This window comes from Pipra filicauda, unplaced genomic scaffold (assembly GCF_003945595.2).
Source record: "Pipra filicauda isolate LSUMZ 115617 unplaced genomic scaffold, ASM394559v2 scaffold144_size1929842_pilon, whole genome shotgun sequence".
Taxonomy (NCBI): domain Eukaryota; kingdom Metazoa; phylum Chordata; class Aves; order Passeriformes; family Pipridae; genus Pipra; species Pipra filicauda.
Window position 1 is genome coordinate 408064 of NW_024103929.1, and position 21324 is coordinate 429387.

Below are 21324 nucleotides of genomic sequence, written 5' to 3' on the forward strand. Positions count from 1 at the left end.
AAAAAAAATGCTTCCATTTGTTTCCCTCATATCTGGAGCCATCTTCCTGCTAAATTAAAGGTAAGATAATCTAATCAGAGATCACTCTTTGGGATCAATCCTTACTCCTAAATGACATGAAAATGACAGTCTTGCAGGAAAAAAAAAAGTCTGGAGTTTCTTAGTATGATTTTCATTGTTACAGTGAAAATATTAGGAAAAATACATTAAACTTGGGAAGAAAAATATCTATTAATATATATGATTTAAATGTTTTAAAATAATATTTAATAGGTTTTCATGGAAGACTTGCTTTAAGGAAAGCTTTGTTCTTAGCAGGAAAAAGGATTATTAGAAAAACATTATAGCCTCTCATGAAGATAGCTTGCTTTATTCTAGGTAGTACACACCAGAATTCAGAAAGGAAAAAAAAAAAAAGACACTACCTCTGAACTTTTCTCCTTAACTTTTCCCCTTTGTGCATTTTGCATTTGTTCATGGCACTGTTCCATAAGTAAGGCTGACAAAACATAAAGCTTTTTAACTCGCAAAGGTTTTGTCCTTTTCTTCGACTCTTCATCTGCAATCTTAAAAAACAAAACAAAGGGATTTAATTCTCTTATACAATCGCATGCTTGTTCAAACCTAGGAAATCATGCCAAAAAATGATTCTGCCTTTCTATGTAATAATTTAGACTGCAAATATAACTATAAATGAAAATGTCAAAGTGAAGTATGCACATTATTCTATATTTATTTAGGTAACATGTATATAAAGCCAGATTCTCATGAAGGATATATCAGTGTAACCATGTATAAGTCTATTGACTTAGTATAAAAATAAACTGAAAAATAGCAATTTTTAAACACATACATAGCTTTCAATATGGTCTGGTGGTTTTCCCAGGAAAGAAGAATGGCTTTTGAAAGTAACATATATTATATATATACACTGCTATATATATTTGCTGTAAAAATTACATATCATTCTTACAGACTTTAAGTTATGTACAGAAATCTCTGCAACCAACCCAAATCTAAGCAACATCTCTATCTTAAAGCCCACCACAGCCATTTCTAATTGAAGGTACTAATTGAAGAAATACCAAAATTTAACATCTTAAAGTTATTGACACTGCTGTTGTTTTAAAAAAGGAGATAAACCTAACTCACATAACACATAAAATAGTGTGGACGTGGCAGCCCAGGCCAGTCTACCATACTTCTTTACTAGGCAATGCAGAGCAACAGGACCTTTTCTGAGGTGCAGTTCATCTCACACTGAAGTGAAAGTCTCGGAATGATGACATCCCAAAAGTATCCTCTCCATTAGCCACAGAGGACATCAAGGGTAACTATTATAGAGATACCTGAACTCTGAGAGTTGAATTCATCTTTGCAGTATCCCGTATAATGGCATCTGCTCCTAGCACAGACATTGTTAAAACTAAAATAACCCCAAGAGAATAAAAGTAGCATGGAAGTAATAAGACCTAGTGCAAAAAGCCAGCCACTCGACACAAAAATAAAACCTGTGATACCTTGAACATGAGCTTAGCAGCTTCAAAGAAATAATTGGCTTTACGATAGAGTTCGATAGCATCAAGGATTTTATTCTTTTCCAGCAAATGACTTGCATATCTGGCTAACAAAGATCCAATCTCTTTCATATTGTGATTTTTAGCCAGCTCCACAGCTTTATTCCACTAGAAATGAAAGGAGACAATTATTAACCTAATTTTTTCAAATACGTTCGCAGAACAAGCCGGTTATCCATGAATAGACTGATACATTTGTATGCAATATTTCACTGCCATTTAGAACCAGACTACTATAAAATTAACATAAAAAGCAAGGGAATACAAATGCTAACATCATTGCCAATCATGTGATGCAGCAGGCCTGTGCAACAAATGCTGGACTTCTGTCCAAAACCACATACAAAACAGTTGCTTCTACTTTGGTAAAAGCTTTGCAAAATCACTTCAATGCAGCTCATAGCTGGACACATGGATTTCAACACTTCTGATATTACTAAAGCCAGACTCTCAAAAGCAGGCCTAAAAGAGGACTTCAGCAGAGAAGCTTAAAGCACACAGTAACACTTTACTTATCCTTCTGTACACCTCATTTTGTCTGCGAACTTTCCTGATCTTCAACAGTTTGGCTACTGTGTTTTCCCGAGATTAAAAGTTTGGCAGGACTGAGAGTCTTAGCTGTATCTCACACCCCAATAGCTCTTCAGATCCATAAACTAAGAAATTGTTGATATAAAGCCAGCTCTAGCCAGTCCTGCAATTCCCATACATCAAGTTCCTCATAGCCATCCTCAGTTTTTCTCTTATTTGTGTTGACACAAACCTTTGCATAAGTAAGTCATACCAGGAAACAGCTCTAGATGTAAACACACAGATCAATTTTCAGATCAGCTTTTTCCAGCTACATCCTCACTCAGTCACAAATCTATTTGCATCTATACAAAGAAGGAGGGGGATGTGGAAAACATCCTGAACAGACATCTATCCCTCCTCTGGTCTTCCTCCTATTCCATCAGAAGGCAGCATGGCCCAGCTCCAGAGAGGCTACAAATGTCTGTATGCTGAGCATGCTGACCACACACCCTGCACGTGCCTTTGCACTGTCCCTCCAATGGTCTAATCTTAATCTCGGAGAACTGGTTTAACCTTGAAGTATAAATCTTCCAGACACTTAACAAGGACTTATATTTAACTGAGCACTAGGATAGAAATCTCACAGTTAAACTGGTAAAGCAGATGATCTCCTGCTGTTTTACCTGGTTGAGGTGCACACAGGTATCCACTGCATCCTTTGGTTGATTACATTTCAGAAAGGCTGACACAGCTTGTTCACACATCCCCACTCGTACAAACATATGAGCTATATCCTGCAAAAATCATCAGCACCATGTTAAATTCACTTCCACATTTTTAGTACATTTGTGTACTTATATTGCTTAATTTAATTCCGAGAGGCTGGGGAAGGGGTTGTTCCCTTCACGGATCCTATGAAGGCATCATGCACTGTTGCAAATATTTAGAACGGTGAATGTGCTACTTTCACACACTCCATCTAAATTTAAAAAAGCTATTTAAAAATTTTTCTTTCAAATAAAATCATACCAAAAGGATTGTATTCTTACTGTTTAGAGTATTTTATGAAACTTTGCTACTACAGTGAGGTTAAAAAAGAAAGTGCTAGGTCTTGCTTTACTGAAAATGGCATTAAAAGGAGCACGTTTTGCATTTTTCAAGCATTTTCAATTAATCAACCATAGCATAGTTTTAAATTAGCTATTACATAGTAGGTCATATCCTGCTATACCCTGTACATCTATATATCCTCTTCACCCTATCCCACCTACTTTTTCTCCTTTGAGAGTATCTTCCATTTTCTTTGTACATTAATATTCCCACCAGAGTTACCATGCAAGAAGTTAGAGATAGCAACTAGGAAGGATTTAGGGAAAAAAAAAACAATAGTGTAAACAAGATGACAAAATGAAATCTAAAGTAACTGTTTCCCTCCACGAGTGACTTCTCAGTGAAGCACAGCTATTTCAGAGAGAAATGCCACAATTTGGGGAGAGAAGCAGTAAATTATGACTAAGCCATGTGGCAATAAAACATGATGAACAATTGGGCCTTTCTGGAGAACTGAGACAAGAAGGGAAAGGAAGAATAATGGAGTATGAAAACAACAGTAATACTGGTGATCAATACCACAGTAACACCATTATGCTTGAGTAGGTCCTATGCTGCATTCCTTCTCTCTTCCTTAACCCTCCCAAGATGTGAAATTTTAAATAAATAGTTGGGTATAAATAAGACAGTGAAAAATAAAGATGCTTTTTTGCTTACAGGGAGCAATTTATGATTCTCTGGAAGTGAGTTAGCCAGATTCTCCAGTCCTTGGTAGTCCTCTAGCATGTAGTAACATTCAGCTAAACGTTCCTGGTTTTGTCCTTGCACATAATACTGTACAGCATTCAACCTAGTAGGATAAAAAAGATGTGGTGGCTTCTAATATATAAACACGAGTGAAGTTTTTAATTCTGTAAGCCTTTTGCATTTTTAAATCTAAAATCACATTATTTTTAACATGCAGCTTTCCTTGGAAAAACTTTTGTAGCTAGAATTTCGCTGTTTTTCTAAAAAGAACTACAAGTTTTAATTTTCAGAGGTCATTATATTCAAGTAGTAGCAAGACTGATTCTCTGACTAGCATAAGGTTAGGAAGTCAAGGAATCTTGAAACTATAGATCATAGCAGATAATGGATAACCTACAACTAAACCTTCAGAAAAGGGCTTTACTGTTGTGCCTCTGTATTTTAAAACACAAGCACTGAGACCTCCAAAACCATTCTCCAAAGTTACCTAAAACATCTAAAAGTCAACTTTCAAAATCTAATCACAAGTTTTCAACTGCTTTGGGACCCAAGTTCTTTGTGATAATACAATTTGGGTAATCGCAATACACAGTGGAGCTGTGGAACTCTGAGACATAGAGTTAGAAGGCAACAAGAAAAGTGCATGAAAAAAATTCTTGACAAGTTATTAACTAAGAAGACATTACCTCTGGCTCACTAAGTACCTGACTGCAAAATGTGTTCTGCAGAAATACAATTACAGGTGTGCGCTATCCTTAAAATCTTCCTTGGGTGCCCAGTTTGGGCAACAGCTGGAGACAGATCCAGGCCATAAAGAAATCTGGACCTTTTCAAATATTTGTGGGTTGAAGCATTCTAGAAAATTTACTGATGTTTAATAATTCTGTCCTACCTTTAACTACTTTTTTTCTTTAATACTTCCTATATCCAGCCTAATACAACTGTAGAGGTATTTCTCTTCCCCTCCCCTCCTTTGAAACAGATAGACTTCTGGCAAAACGGAGATTTTTATCACCTCCATTCTTTAGACAGCTGATAACAGCTCTCTGTTTATCTTATCATGGAACCATCAAGGTCTGAGCTAAATCTCCTAATTCCAAAATTATCCCATGTACTGCATCCTGATGTCTGTCCCTCCTCATAAATTAAGTCTTGTCATCAGTTTAATAATTTTCTTTGTAATTTCCTGCTTACTAGTTCTTCTACAGAACATACCACTTCTGACGGTCTGCAAAGTAGTCTCCAATAGCATTGTGTGCCTGTTCCAGGAGGGCGTCATCCGAGTCCCCTGAGCCAGTTCTCAGCAGCTGCAATACCCGAAACCAATCTCCCAGTTTGATCCGCAGACCAATGGCAAGATCTCTGGTATAAACAGAAAATAGCAAGGAAAAGTCAAAGACAGTAAAATAGGTAACAAAAATCTTGAGAAAAGCATCCAAAAGTATTTTCATGTTCTTAACCTGCATTGCAGGTATCACAGTGATCCCAGATATCTTATTTTGATTTTAAACACTATTCTGTGAAAGCAAATACTCAGAGAGCTCACAGGTTATTTCAGACGTATGCACCTCCTTATTAGCCATACTCCTGTGTGAGGTGTTAAATGAGCAGCTGGTGAGACAATTGGGCTGATGTTACTCCAGGTCCCCTTTTACTCTGTTCTGTATCTTTCATGCTGACCACCACAAGAGATGGCAGCAGCTGCAAAAGGCTGGAGGCAGGAGGAAGATGAGGAGAAAGGCCAAGGAGTGAGGAATATGAATAATGGAGGCTAAAGCTGAGATGAAATAATGTGGATTTCAGAGACTTCTCTTTCAGATTCAGGGTGACTTTGGCTAAAGGAGAAAGGATTCAGATGTAGTTTTTCCTTTTTATTATTTTTATTATTCATGCATACATATGACTCACTGTGTGTCTGTCTGGCATGTTTTTCCATCAAATAGAATAATTCTGTATTACTTCATATAAAAGTAATTCTGCAGGTGCATAGAAAATAAATGGGAGAGACTTATACATGTCTTGTAAAAATGCCCTCAGCTTACAAATGAAGGAAGGCAGTAGCAAGTCAGTGCAGTCAGCAATATAAGAGCATCCATCTAAAAACGTTAAAATTGTATTTGAAAAATAGATTTATTTCATCCTGATTTATGGTTGATATTTCTCAGGATTTTTCTAGTGGTGAGGAGACATGTAACGTCAATACAGAATTCCCATATTCTCATAGCTGGAGGATAAGATGCTCTACTGTTGAAGAAACCAGTAAAAAGTAAGTTTTTGACTTCTGCAATCCTATAATGTCCACATTTCTCTTCAGCCATGTGAAAAGGAATAAGCCACATTTAAAAATCAGTGTTGCAGTGTGACTGAAGTGCTCAGGAGGCAGTCCACCTCCCCAAAGCAGCATACTGCCATCGAATAATTAACTACGGGCAAGAAAGTTTTCCATTACCAGGCTCTAATGGGCATCTCCCTCCAGCTCCTGCCTTCTCCCTCTGCCCCCCTGTCCTGTCCCCCTTACTGGGAAAGAGGAAGGTTTCTCATTCTTACAGCATGAAAGAATAACTAATCTTTTTCTCCATCATTCCCTACTGTTTTTCATGGCTCCATTAATCAAAGCTTAAAAATTTCATGTGTGCACAAGTGATTCACGTTTCTCCATGTTTGACCACCATCTACAGGCTACACTGTACAACTGCTGCTGCTGATTTATTATTACCCTTTTCCAGCAGAGACAGTGCTCTAGCTAATTGCTTAGTGTTAATTTATATTCCCAGCAATACTGTAATTTTGCATTGTTTGTTTTCATTCCTGAGGAAAAATTCCATTGATTGGTCCACAGTTTCATCCAGAGTCCTTTCTGTCTCTCCAGAGATTACAGTTCATTAAAAACTCTGTTGTTTGTATATGTAATTGGGAAGAATGTGTACTTGGCTACTAGCTAAGACCAACAGCACATAAATTAAACATTAGTTAAGACTGTTTGTAGTTTTGAAATCCCAGTTGAAATACTGACAAAATACTTGTGAAAAAAAATCTATGAAACACAGCACTACCTAGAACAGCCGAGGTTTTGCAACCAGTTTGGAATGCGCTGATTTACATATAGAACTGGTTATCTATGGATACAAAAAAATTCTCTCCATTTGATCCTTTTATGTCTTTGCAGAAACTGGTAAAGACTCTTCAGAGCTAAAACAGCCATTCCTGATTTAGGCATGCTTTTTTTTTTCAGACTTTCTTTATTTGCTGCTGAGATGATTCCATACAATTACCTTCTGTCCATATCCAGATACATTCTTTCAGCTTCTTCAAATCTGCTAAAATAGGCTGCCACTTCTGCTTGCTTCATGGACTCACTCTGCAGGTTGCCCAGACACTTCACAAATTTAATACCTTGATAATCTTTGCAACGCACGAAAGCTTGTTCAGCCATCTGCAGATCCAGCTTCTGAAGAGCAGCTTCAGCCAGGAGACGCCTGTGTTAAAAACAAACATGACAGATGGAAAAGCAGCTAGAGAGTAAATTAAATGAGGATCCATTTAACTAGTAATTATTTAAAGAAGACATTCAACTTATTGCAATTGTATTGTTTACTAGCTAATCTTAGTACAGTTGTATGATTGTTCCCAGTACCTTCTGTGACCTGTCCAGTACCTTTCTCAGGGAAAGATGTTCAAGCAATTGCTAATATTCTTTTTTTAAGCTGTTCAGATAGACACTGGCTTGGGAGGAATGGGCAGGATTTGAGTGTTACACTTGTCCTGCACGAAATGGGTTGCTGGTCTCAATGCAGTTCCATTTAGATATTTCTATCTATCCATTTGTCATTGCTTTAAACCTTGATGGCAGCCTCAGTCTAAAAGCCTTCAACTGCATTGGCCACGACAAATAAATTATCCTTCTGATCCATCTGGATGTTCCTTGTCCTGTTAGGATGGCAGTCTGGGAGAGCAGGGAACTTTGGGAAACCTTGTACTGGTTCCACCTCGTTGGTTAGTTCTGCAAATAGTGAACTTCTACCTGCAGGTCAACCTACCTCAATCAGGTGCTTGAGTGAGCTCTAGAATTCTCTGCAAAAATCAGGCAAGTTAAATTAGCCTGGCTGACTGACACTGAAAGAAAGTCAGCACAGCAGTGCACTGACAAAACCAATAATATTGCTGCTGTATTCAGTGACCTAAGCCATGCTTAAGGCAGTACCAACTCTGTATTTTTGAATCCATTTGAGAAGGCCGGTATCACTTCAAATCAAGTGCTCATCACTGACATCAAAGAAACCTAGAGAAGAACAGTATGCCAAATTTAATCCATCTACTAAACACATCGTCCTGTTTGCTGCATTCTAGAATTAAGGGCATTGTCCTGTTCTGATCTGGAATGTATTTGCTTTATATCCAGTACTTCTAATCCATCTCTTCTTTATAAATATGTGACATGTGTTTTCTTGCATAATAAAAATGAAGTTCATGGCAATTCTGGAGCAAGATGAACAGAATTCGATGTGTATTTTGTGATTTTACAATATAAAACTTTTATTGAGACACAGATTTTCAAACTAATAGCAAAAAGCATGGATGACTTCAAAGCTCCAAAAATCTTCAGCTAGCTCAAGACACTGAGCCCTTCTCATTTCTGTCCTGTTACGGCCTGTCCAAAATACTACGAGGTTAGTCAAACTACTCTTACCTTCTATCATTCTGATGTGTTCCCTTTTTTTTTAAGCGCTGTGTCATCAAGGTTCAATATCAAATATATAAATTTAATTTTTAATTTAACCAACTGTCAGTTAGCTTTCTGCCAGCTTTTTTATTTCCTTTAAATTCACCCCTAAAAGCAGGGAGCACTGCGTTTTGGGGCTCATACAGCACAGAGCCTGTACCCTACACCCACTGCCATGACACACACCACATGCCTGCCATTCCAGGTACTCCAACATTGATAAATTCTTAGTGCATACTGCTTAGCTAGTTTTAATTTGAGGTTTTGTAATTTCATACTAGATCTGTCTGAACAGTAAAAGAGTACAAAAGAGTACAAATTTACACAAAGTTGGCTTATAAAAGATTTTACCAAAGTCTGGGATGTGGATTGTCTTCTATGAATTGGGAAGATTCCTCAATGCCAACTTTTTCAATCAACGCTCGACTGTCTCGTAATGACCGGATCTCAAAATTGATGATGTAATCTTTGTTAGGATGTTCAGGATTCTAACATAATGGATAAAGAAACATATTTTTATTCCATGTGACCTTTGTTTTCACCCAACATAGATATTTACTGTTCAAATCAATAAGACAGACACCAACTTTTCTTACAAAATAAAATTAATTATACTTACCTTTAATATTTCATCCAGGAGAACAGATTTAATTTCTAAATCTTCAAAGTTGCAAATATATCCAGATGTTTGTATAGGTTCCTTAAAATTAAATAAGTTACAAAGGAATAAACTTATATTCTTTCTGATTAAATCCTAATCAAATCTATTAAGTATACATATAAATACATTCATTTCCAAACTAGGATTTAATTGCACTTCCAACAAGAAACAAATACTAAAGTCATTAACATTATTGACAATTCTATAAACACAGACATTAGAAAAAATTCTCATGTTTTCTGTACCTAAATTATGAGAGATAAACACCTATTATTTAGAGTCAACTGAACCGTGTTTTACAAGTATCTCTACTGAAATTGCATTTGTTTTCCAAAGCATACAAAAACATTATGCTCCTGAAAATATCTTATATGTTTTATAAAAATATGACAACATTTTTATGTTTCCAGGACTGATAGTTCGTTTTACTTATTTGTTCCAAAACAACATTCCTACATGAGAGTTGGGAAGATTTTGAGATTTCCAGAAGAAAGTTCATATAAACACTTGTCTAACTGAATGGTAAGCACAAGAATACTATTATTCAAGAAAGAGCCATTAACTTATGAGCAAACTTGTAAAATGAACAGTTTATGTATGTTAATATTTACCTCTGGATCCAAGTTTCTGAAAACATACATTCTTGTTTTCTCCATCATTGCAAACAAGTCTGGGTTATCTTTGGCCCACTTCATGTCCCAGACATCTTTGCGTTCCAGTTTCAGCTGCTCCCCTATCACCTGCTGTCCTGTGCTGTCCGTTGCCCGCGCGTCCAAGTCAAAGAAAGTCAGAACACCTGAAAGGTCTATGATAGCGAGACGACTACAGACAAACAAAGGAATAAAAAAATAAGACAGCTAAAAAAAACATTATTCAAGGCTGCAAATCTGAAATAGCTCTCAAAACTGGCACAGTATAATGCTATAGATTCCATGAGATGCCGTCGTGTGCCAAAACCAGCACAGATGCATGTGATTTTCATTTATCTGCACAGCAGAGACCAGAGACATGGAAACATCTGTTCATAGAGGATCTGGCCCTGCAAAGGCTCTGAAATACGCCCATTTTTTCATCCAGCATTTTGAAGATCCTTAGTACATCAGATATTGAGTAAATTACAGGTTCTGCCCCTCGCCAAACTTTTCTTGACAAAGACTAAAATTAACAACTGAACAGAACTTGTTTTCCTTATTTACTAGGAGGCAATGAAGCAGATTATTAAATTAAAAAGTCAGTTTGGTGATGTAAACTGTTAATTCCTAAAATAGGATTTCTTACATTTCTACAAAGGGTATTCTTTAGGTTTTTTCAAGGCAATAAAAAGTATAATCCAATTAATCTTTCAGGTCATTTAAAATATGGGAAAAATACAATTTCTAAAATGTTACATTTGAAAATTTCCAGTTACATAGTCTTCAGGAAATCATAGAGGTCTGTATTTACTACAAGGCCATTTTAGAAACATTTCTAAATCCCTATTAAAATTTCAAAAGCAATTTAGAAAATTTACTTTAAAAAGCTTATGGATCTGAGCCTTCTTCCCTAGCACAAAGTCATTTAGGAAAGAAACAGCTTGGGTTCAGAACAAAATGAATGTGGCTCTGACTCGATCACATTACCTTTTGACTGAAGCAATCTATTTTTGGGCTATATCTGAAGAGGCAAGAGATCTACACAAGCATTAGGAATCTTTTTTGAAATTATAAAGTCATTTTGAAGTGATTAAAACTGTCTTGCAAGTTCTCTTTAGTCAGTATATTTTTGCCTTTTCTGCCAAGACTCTTGTGTGCTCTCTTGCCCAAAAATAGCTATAATGTAGAAAGCCAGTTGAAAGCCAGTAGCTGTTCAGTAGAAAGCAGGCTTGCTAGAAGTATTGCCACCAGTTACAGCATGTAACAAAATTAATATGGGATGAACAAACTTTCCAGACATTAGAAGGACAGGGAAATCTAAAGAAGTCTTGGAGATACAAAGTTTCAGGTTATAACATAATTTTTCAACTAATTTCATGATCACAGGAAGGTTATGCTTGGTTCATCTAATAAAACAAAGATATTTTCATGTATACAGGATATGAAGCATAGGAGAACTTTACTAAGTGTCTCAGAGCAGTCTCTGATGACTGTCTATAATTAGTAATAAAGAAACAGTTAAGCAACCATTAATAACAAATAAAATTAATAGTTTATATTAAATTAAAATTAGTACATACTTATTATAGAATTATAGATTTCACAGAATTAGTATTTTCACAAATTTTAGTGCTTTATTTTGAAATTGGATACCCGTGTTAGAAGCAGATCTGTAACCTACCTGGAGTTGCAGTTCAAAGACAGCTGATAGGCACGACAGTTCAGGATATAGGTCTGCACTAAAGCCACACTAGGGAGACTGTATCTCTGAATAGTCCCGGATTCTCTTCCCTAGGGAAAAGCGATCCTGGCTTAGCAAGAGAATTTTTCCATCGGTAAACTCTTTAAAATGGTTTTCTTTATATTCTGTCTTAGTCAAAAGAGCTTTTGGATAAGTGACAGAGCGTAAGTGGAAAGAGGAAGTATCATCACCCTAAAAGTTCTGAATTCTGCTATTTAAACACGATGCTACAATTGACAGATCTGCTTAAATCAGTGATGTTAAAACAAACACCTCTAGTCCACATACAGCCCACAGAACAGACCCTATGAACTTCCAGACATGGTCTACATAATAAAAAAGAAGAACAGTCAAAAGATCTTTGTCCCATGCTAGTAAATCTCCTCAAACAGTGCTACTTTTAAAAGGAAATGCTGTAAAATACACTGGTTATTCACAGGCTTGAGTAACAGGAAACAAATCTAAGTACTGATGTGACTTATCTTTATTTTGCTGAATGACACACCCATTCCCTGTGTTGAGACACTATCAGGCCAACAGTCTGAAAGGAGTTTGACATCTCTGGACTGAAATGGTCACTGTCACTATTTTCTCATGGTGTTTCTGTAGACTGAATAACATATCCAGCTTGGTTTACCTACTGTTTACCTACCTACTGTTCAACTCATGCTGTAAATGAGTCAACATTAAACTTTAGGTAGTCTAAACTTCATTCCTTCTTTTTCTTTTTTCTTCCCCCAAAGCCACCCCTAAGATCTTTAGCATGAAATATCATCTTTGATTTTTTTCACATCTGTATGCCCTATAAACTAAAAAGCAAATTTGGTCAGAAGCATTAGAAAAACCTATCCACTGCAATATGCATTCACATTCAGCACATCTATCCAGATTTGATCTCAAAGGCATTTCCTCTCATTCCCTTCCTTTTAACCAAAGACACTGATTAATTATTGTCTGAATTTCATTTTCTCATTCCTGTTCTTCAAGCACAAACAGAATCCCATCATTACCAACTAACCATAACACTTTTTTCATTCATGCTTTTTCTCATGACCCATTGATTTTGTAAAATCCAGCAAAGGATATAACAAACAACAGCAACAACCAACAGCTCAAGTAGAAACATGGGAAAACACCAAAGTCTTTGTTGGAATGTGGATAACATGAGGAAACAGTGTTCTTTTTCTATATTTGTTCTGCTCACTTAGTTACTAATATGGATATAGCAAACTACCATACATTATACCATTAATATGTAAATAGACAAACTTTATAAATCTTTTTGTCTAGAACATAGAGCCTAGAAGAGACATCCCAGAACTCAGATTACAGAATTAAGTCTTAACCTGGACTTTATCAAACCCTACATATAAGTATCAACTCGGGCAACTAGTCCTAAACTGTAAGTACTTCGTGAATTAGCCCTCCTAAGGAAAGAATCCAGGTTAACAAAAGAAACTGTTAAAGTTATCTCTGGAGAAGTTTAGAAAGACATTTTGTCTGTATAAGTTCTAAATTCGAAAATGCTTTGAAATTATGACTGCTTATGACATTCTGCAGAAGAATCTCATGCTTACAAGCACAAGGAGCAATAAGGAGTTGTTTTAATCATGTAACTTACCACAAGTAGTATCTTATCAGATGCTGTTATTGCACAAATTGGATCTCTTGTTCCCTGAAAGTATATAAGCAACATCAGTATGTTTTACTGCAAAGGTAAGAATACCCTGCTAAAAAAAAAAAAAAAAAAAAAAAAAAAAAAAAAAAAAAAAAAAAAAAAAAAAAAAAAAAAAAAAAAAAAGAAGGTTTATTTAAATATACAAGAATGTTGCTAAGTATCCACACAAAAGGGGGATATCAAACCTTGTCAGCATACAGTGTATGGATGGTTTATGATATTACTAGCCTTTGTTATGGGAATCATGACAATAATATTAACAGTTTCCTTTCTTCTCCTGTTCCTCCTCCAGAAAAATAAGAAACACAAAATATAACAGGTGTTTAACAGAAAACACAGGAAGGCAACTATCTCTGACTTGTGAGGTCCCTAATTAATTTCAAGTATATTTGTAGGTGTAGCCAGCACTCACACCACATAAAGTGAAAATGGTCAAAAATACTAGAAAAGATTACAAAGGTTATTGAGTTTCAACAAGCCTGTATTTTGTGGAAGAGGAGCTGCTTCTGACCACAAAGACAGCAGATATCTACATACTGCACCCCAGAATATACTTTTTTTCACATTCTCTACAATTTACTGTATATTTCCAGTAATACTTAATGACACAGTAACAGCACAAACCAGAGGGAAGAAACATAACATGTATGCAAAAAAAGGTAAGAATGAAAAAAAAGTTTAAGTACAATCACTTCTACTAATGACAATCTATGAAAATAAATAAAGCTAACTACTGCTCTTTCAAGCTACCAGTGACACCACAATAAACTAGTTAAAAACATCACTCACTTCAATAGCTCTGCTGTAATCAAGTCGTCCATCTCCAGATCCTGAAGAGGTGTCATCAATATGATAGATCCTGTAGAAAAAACAAGTCCAAACAGAGGATCATTTTTGGTAGCATATAGCTATCTCCAGTCCTTGGAGAAGAAACCATTGAACTGGAAAAGAGAACAAAAGCTATGCCTGTTCTTATGTTCCCATAGTATTCCCATTGATAATCCTGTTTTCTATTGATATAAAGATATGGTGATTGCTTTTACTTTCACAGCCCCTGATGGTCCTTTCCCATGTGATCTGAGAATTTTCATTCTGCAGCAAACCATCAACCACCTTCAAACATGCACTTCCATATTTCACCAGGCTCTTCTCTATACTTATGAAGAGCTTCACCTTCATAGCCACGGAACTTATGTATTACTGTGTTATTCAATACTTCTCTTTTGCCTTAAAAAGTAGCATTGGGATAGATTTTAGAATGCTAAAATCATCATTAAGGCTGAATTACAACTATTTACTTTTTTCAATATTTTACAAAATTTACAATCTTGTCCAAGGCTAGGACATTCAGGTCCTACAACAATGTAAGTTATTACACCATCTACAGATAATTATTCATTATTATAGATATATGGTGACAGGAAATGGTAGATTTATAGGCAGATTTTACAGCATCTCTATGGGAGAACGCAAAAAATAACACAAAAAGAAACCATAACAAAGTTGAAAGCTTGTGGAGGTGACAGAAAATTTAATGCTAGAAATGAGCACCTGGGAAGGAAATATTTTGGAGGCAGAATTATGTTGATTTTGGCTTGTTTAGTTTGAGAGGATAAAAGTCCATACAGGATTAGTTGTCAAAGCCACAGTCAGACACAAGTGTATTTAGAGAAGAACCAGCTGGACAGACTATGTTCTGTCTGACACATGAGAAGGAGTTAAAGTTATCAGAGGGAATATAGCTGCCTGGAAATGAAGAGCATGGAGGAGAAAAAGGGGAGGGGTAAAAAGGCATGAAGAGACACAGCTCCCTAAGAGAAGCACGTAGAGAGCAAATGGAGACACTGAACAGGAACTAATCCAAAAATGTCTAAGAGATTTGGATAACAAACACACAGTTGTTATGAAAAAATAGTATTTAATCTTACAAGCCTACGAGTCAACAAATGTGATTAGAAAATGAGAAGAGTTTATATTTTAGGCATGGGAGAGTCCACCTTTATCAATAACACCAGAGCAAAGGAAGAAAAATGACAAAGCCTGAAGACAAACCTTTCTCTGCCTTCTTTCCTGGTCCGTGCTACCTGATTGATTTCCATTGCTGTGAGCTTCTTGGCCACACGGTACTGCCAGATGTAAAACGCTCCTCTGGAAGCTGCTATCACATGTGTTGTGGTCATCGTGACAAACAATGGCTCTGTTACGAAACCCAAAGGGTTGCAAATTTAGAGTGGCAAGCACTGGAATAGATGCCAAAAAACAACAACCCACACCCCCAAAAAAACTAGCAGCAGTTTTTGTTAACTGCTAAGAAGTTTCACAGGGGCCTTGTGGCCTTTTCCAGAAGAAGAGAGAAAATCCTCATAAGTTCTGATTTTACAATTAACACTTTTCCCCCTATTATTTCAGCAGGTTTCCATGTGCTAATGTCGAAAACATCGAATACATACAGACAAACTTTCAGGTTAATGACCAGTTCAGGAACACCTTGAATGTCTTTACAAGATCTATAATATACCTCCATATCTGACATATTTGTAATTATTCATATATAAATAAAAGAAGCGCTACTCAAAAGTTGATAGTCTAGAAGAGATTCTTTGATCAGCACCACTTAAAAACGGTTCGTAAATTTTAAATTAGACGAGGCCTAGAAATACTATTTGTATCTTAGTTAATAGCTGGGCCAAATATCAATTCTTTTTCTGAATGGTAGCAAATTAAATATTTAGCAGAGTGTATGCTTAGTCTTACTTTTTTATATCCAAAGATTACACTGTAGGAATGCAGGGTATTTTCTTTACTTCAGCCCTAAGCCCACTTAGAATATGTGTAAACTGAGTATCTCATTCCTGATGTCCATATTCAGTGACCAAATATACATAAATATATATATGTACACAAAGCATTACAATATTCTTTATAATACACTGTCTTGACTGTATTAAAGTTCCTTTTTCCTTTTTACAATCCTTTGTTTCATCTTTCTGAAAACCAGTGAATGCACATAAGAAGGCATAGAAGAATGAAGAAACCTAGTAAGTAAATCCCCCAATGCCATCATATTCTACAAGTAAATCATTATGCTACCAAAAAAAGCCAGGCAAATTCAAAAGAATTGTATGGCCCAGCCTGGTGGGGGAACACCGAGTCATACAGATAACATGATGTGAGCACAAAATACAATTCTTTTACCGTGGATCTTTTTTGCTGTATTTTAGCACAGAACAGAACTCTGGAGGGAGCTATAAGCCTGCCATAAAGGAGAGCAGTGCTACAAGAGACAGATGGGTTGAACAGATTTTATTTCTTTGAAACCAAGAGGATTATATAAGCTACCCGATGGCCACAGAATACTTTTCAGTAAAAATGTGAATACTGGGTAAGAAGGCTTAGTGATGATGCTTAACATGTGAGCAGCACAGTTGTTTACATTATATGCAACTCAGTGTATTTCGTGTACTTACAACACATTCAATAATTAGTCACATCCAAACTGAAGGGTACAGTCTCCTGTTTCATCAACAGTATTAATAAATTCTACATATTTGTTCTGTTCTTTTATTAACTTGCAGCCATAGGTGCTCTAACAATTATGCTTTTATCCTTTAAAAATGAAACATCAAAATCTTCTGACTTGAGCGGGAATAAGGTTTGCTCAAATCACTAAATCTTTCTACTAAGCCTCATATTGGGACTCAGTCAACATTTAAGCACTTGTAGTCCAAGACAATGCTAAGCCAGGCCCACACCTGAAAGCCATGGGCATTCCTCACACTCACCAGGTGACTTCCCATTTGACCTTCATCTTCCACGGAGCCTAAACTTACTCATTTGTGCACAGCTAAAATACCCCAATCCCGGAAAAAGGATGTTCACATAAGGTGTGTTGTGATTGTCAGAGACCGAGACGGTTAATGATTTATGCATTCTAGGATTGCCAAGGGACTTTTGCAGGCTTCTGCAGGACTTCTGCATTATACCTCTGATGGCCCATCAAAGCCCATCCCCCCCTCTGCCAATCTTGAAAGGCGGGAAAAACCCTTTGGCCAGGCCCCTCACGAGAACTCAGCACAGACCCAGGAGATGTTGGAGGCTCGTGGCACGGCCCGTGACAATAACCGTGGGTATAATAACTCATAACTTCTTGGAGCGTGGGGGCTTCCCTCCTTCACCCCCAACGGATCAAGGCCACCACTTCAACTGACAGACATGGAAGCGGCAACTACCAAGCGTCATCGCTGGACCCCGTGGGCGGTGACTATAGACATCTTTCCACTCTCAGCTTTTCTCTCTCTTACTCTCCCTTACCCTTATCCTGTCTTTCCTTTCTCTCCCTTATGCATTTTCCCCCCAGGGGTTATCCCTATGACAGATAACATAGATGACAACATATGCTAACAAAATGCTAACATACCTGTTCAAACAAAATTGTTAAAATAAACCCTACCTATATATGTTTTCAAACACCAATTATTCAGTGTCGTTTCACTCTAATCCACCCCAAGGGAATTATTGGAAAGAACCCGGGTTACCCCCTCCCCCTTTTCTGGGGTAGGTCGTAACAGTGATCTAGAAATAAGATGGCAAAGCATCCATGCTTTATCCAGGGGATGCAATCAGTTAGGCATTTCATGAACATGTCTGACTTAAACTGACTGTGATTGTCAAAAAACACACATACACCAACCCCTGACACATTTCCCTGCCAATTCTTTTATAGCAGCTCTAGGAGCAGCTTGACAACAGAGTAAGTTGGATCAGTTCATTCATCTAACTGACCTCAAAATTAAATAAATAAAAGATTAGTTTAAGTTGGATTAAAGAGAAAATCACAAATTCTGGAGCAGGCAGGAATGAGCAGCCAGTATGGAGGGCAGGGCCCTCCCTTCTTTGCAACAGCAGGCTCAACGAGGATTGGATTTAAGCCAAATGTGAAATCCCAGGGATACACAGCACACAGACACAATGATCAGGATCAGATCCATTCAAAACCACATCTGGAAGAGCAGTATCTACATGTGGGAACTGATGGTTTTACAAAACTGCCTGTATAACTCAAACAATTGCATAGAAGACACATGATTTTTTCTAGAATTGCTTTAGTATTTTATACTGGTCAGTCATTGAACAAGAAAACACAAAAAAATACAAACAGAAAAATCTGTTGAAAAAGAAACTAAAATCCAAGTCTAGACTGGACACTAGGAAACACTTCTTTACAGAGAAGGTAGTCACACATTGGAACAGGCTTCCTAGAGAGGTGGTCAGTGCCCCAAGCCTGTCAGTGTTTAAGAGGCATTTGGACAATGCCCTTAACAATATGCTTTTGGTCAGCCCTGGAGTGGTCCTGAACTGGATTGGTCAGTCAGTCCCTTCCAACTGAAAGTATTCTAGTCTGCCTTTTCACCAGAGAGCCTTCATCACTGGGCTACTGTCAGTGTAGAGTCGTGATGGCTGATAAAGATACGAGGAGTCAGTTATGTACAGAAAAGATGTCTTCTGTCTTTATTTTCTCATCTGCTTTTTTATACCCCTTGCTAGCAGCAAGCAGTATCCTTATTTTAGGTAAGCAAGCAACAGCATTTTCATTGGCTAGGATCTATGGGCGATACATTTGGCAAAGCTCAAGGCCTTAATGCAGTTCCCACATCCTAGGCCTACCAACTTCACAGTCTGCCTTTGTTTTCTCCATTAGGGCTGTGTACTGACTTCCTTATCATCAAGGATATACCCGAAAGTTTGCCCAGTCGATATCTTCATCCTGGGAGCTAATAGACCCGCTATTAACCCCTTCAGGCTACCACTCTGCTCCTAAAATGTTCTCCTTCTTGACTGCATAACAGCATAGATTCAACACAAGAGAAGGATGCCCCCAGCCACTACAAGTTTAGGCTGTTGCTGGGGCAGAGAAGGAAGTAATGGGATTTCTCCTTTCCTAGGAAAGGAAAGATGCTCATTTCAATTCCCTCAGGCTGAGGAAGATCTAGAACCCCTTTCAAGGCAGCTGGTTTAACTACTTAGTTTCCTTTAGCATAGAGAAGTATTACCATCTTATACAGCAGCACTGGTTTTAGCAGCCAGTGCTGCTCACTTGAGCATCAGTGCCCTTCACAGTATCTGTGCTCTGACTATTAATCAGATAGAAATGCAAGCACCTAAAGTCTGAAGGAGGCAAGATATTTGGGTACTCTTCTGCTCAGCACTTTCACTGCATAGCAGCTTTCCATGCTAAACGTAGACTTCTGAGATAGTCTAGCTCCTCCTGCTGATTTTGCAGATAGCCAGCTTCAGTACTAAGACAATACTTAATTTTCAGACCTTGAAAATATGTATGGAAAACATTTAAACAGGTGCCTTACTTTTCAGTGATCAAATACTGAAAAGTATTAAACATACCATCCCCATCAAAACAACTCCAACATGTGAAACAACTGCCCTGTAAGTTTTTCTGGACCTTCTTTCTCTTTTCACCTCATTTCTCTTCACTGTTCCTTCATAAAACCTCCCCCCCTAAAGGAAAGAAGCTTTACTTCTTACATATCCAGGAATCTCAACTAACCTTCCACAATGTCTGCATTTCATCTACACACACTCCATCTCACTTCAAAACTGTAAGAAAACACCTGCTTTCATGTCTGATCTTATAAAAATAGTAAATGGAAAACAAACTTTATGCATGACCACATTACTTTGCCACATGAAAAAGCTGAGATACTTTCTAGTATAAAAAATGGGATACACAAACACAAAACAGGCAAGTCATCCCACCCAAATCTGATGGAAAGGAAGCAGTCTGACAGACAGACACAATACTAAACTCTTGTTTTCATACAAGTCTGATACAGGCTGTTCCTGAGAAACTGGAATGAACTTAGTCTAATCAAGAAAATCTACCTAATTTTAGAGCTTGATTCAAATGTCTCTAGAAGTGTTGGCTCACAAATAGAAGAAAATGTCAGGCAGCAGCTGGGACAACTGAACTGCATGTGAGACAACTCATGAACAAACACAGTTTACAGAACACAAAGAAATACTCAAAATCAGTTATAATTTACATTAAAGGGTTCAACTTTAAGTAACAGCAATTCAAGTGCTGTTTCACATGTAGCTCAGTCACCCTTTTCAAGGCATCCAGGAGGGAGGCAAGACATCTGGGCACAACTCCAACTCTCTGCCTTTAATCCACCTGTATGTTGGTCAGGCTGTTGTATGAATTTCACTGGGTACTAAGGCAAACTTGAAAGATAACACTTCCCTGTGTCAGTGCTCCTAAGCACATGTAAGAAGATGATATAATCCAGCCTGAGTGACCTTTTCTTAACAGATACCATCTGTTGTGTTTCCATTAAAAAGATATTATATAACAAGATATTTAACCTTCTGTAGTTTATATTTAGTTATTCATCAAAGGACTTCAACAGAAAGCCTGTAAGCCTGTGAAACAAGCACAGAAGAAACTGTGTTGGTTAATTTTTGTACCAGAGTAGGATGGAATGCAATAATGCTAGACAATGAAGAAAAGACTAATTTATGGGCTAGCAACATGAGCTATTGTGAAGGACCTCAAACACAAGGCACAGGAAGCACAGGAAGAAAAATGCCTTTGGACAAAATAAAAAGCAATATGAGGAACAGCCTGAAAGTGTAACCATCCATCAATGTCTAAAGAAAGCTGAAGTGACAGCCCTTCATCAGATAAGGACTGATTAATCCTTTTTTGTCACTGTTAGCAGAAGTAAACATTAAAAAGCTAATGACATAATTAAAAATTCAACAGAATGTAGGAAATAAGCACTTCTTCTTTTGAGCCTTTCTTGAACTACTGGCACAGAGCCCAAAAACCTAAGATTTGCATCTCCTGGGGGCGAATCAAACATTGCACAATGTCACAATTCATTAGGAGATTAATAGCACTTTGTTGGAACATTATAAAATGTTATAAATTGACAATTCGTACAAGTTGTGCCTTAACACACATTCTCAGATGCATTATTCAAATATC

General features: G+C 37.1%; 1 protein-coding gene across 2 annotated transcripts in view; it reads right to left on the minus strand.

Moving 5' to 3' along the window:
* WDR35 (WD repeat domain 35) overlaps positions 1-21324 on the minus strand; it is a 49054-nt gene that overhangs the window by 3051 nt on the left and 24679 nt on the right. For both annotated transcript variants that reach the window (XM_027750408.2, XM_027750409.2), the window contains 13 exons: positions 15372-15516; positions 14109-14178; positions 13263-13316; positions 11582-11691; positions 9880-10090; positions 9227-9307; positions 8959-9095; positions 7160-7363; positions 5103-5249; positions 3858-3990; positions 2774-2884; positions 1521-1685; positions 426-566 (listed from right to left, as the gene is read on the minus strand). In XM_027750408.2, the coding sequence (XP_027606209.2) occupies positions 426-566; positions 1521-1685; positions 2774-2884; positions 3858-3990; positions 5103-5249; positions 7160-7363; positions 8959-9095; positions 9227-9307; positions 9880-10090; positions 11582-11691; positions 13263-13316; positions 14109-14178; positions 15372-15516 (1709 nt within the window). The remainder of the gene's footprint in view (positions 1-425; positions 567-1520; positions 1686-2773; positions 2885-3857; positions 3991-5102; positions 5250-7159; positions 7364-8958; positions 9096-9226; positions 9308-9879; positions 10091-11581; positions 11692-13262; positions 13317-14108; positions 14179-15371; positions 15517-21324) is intronic.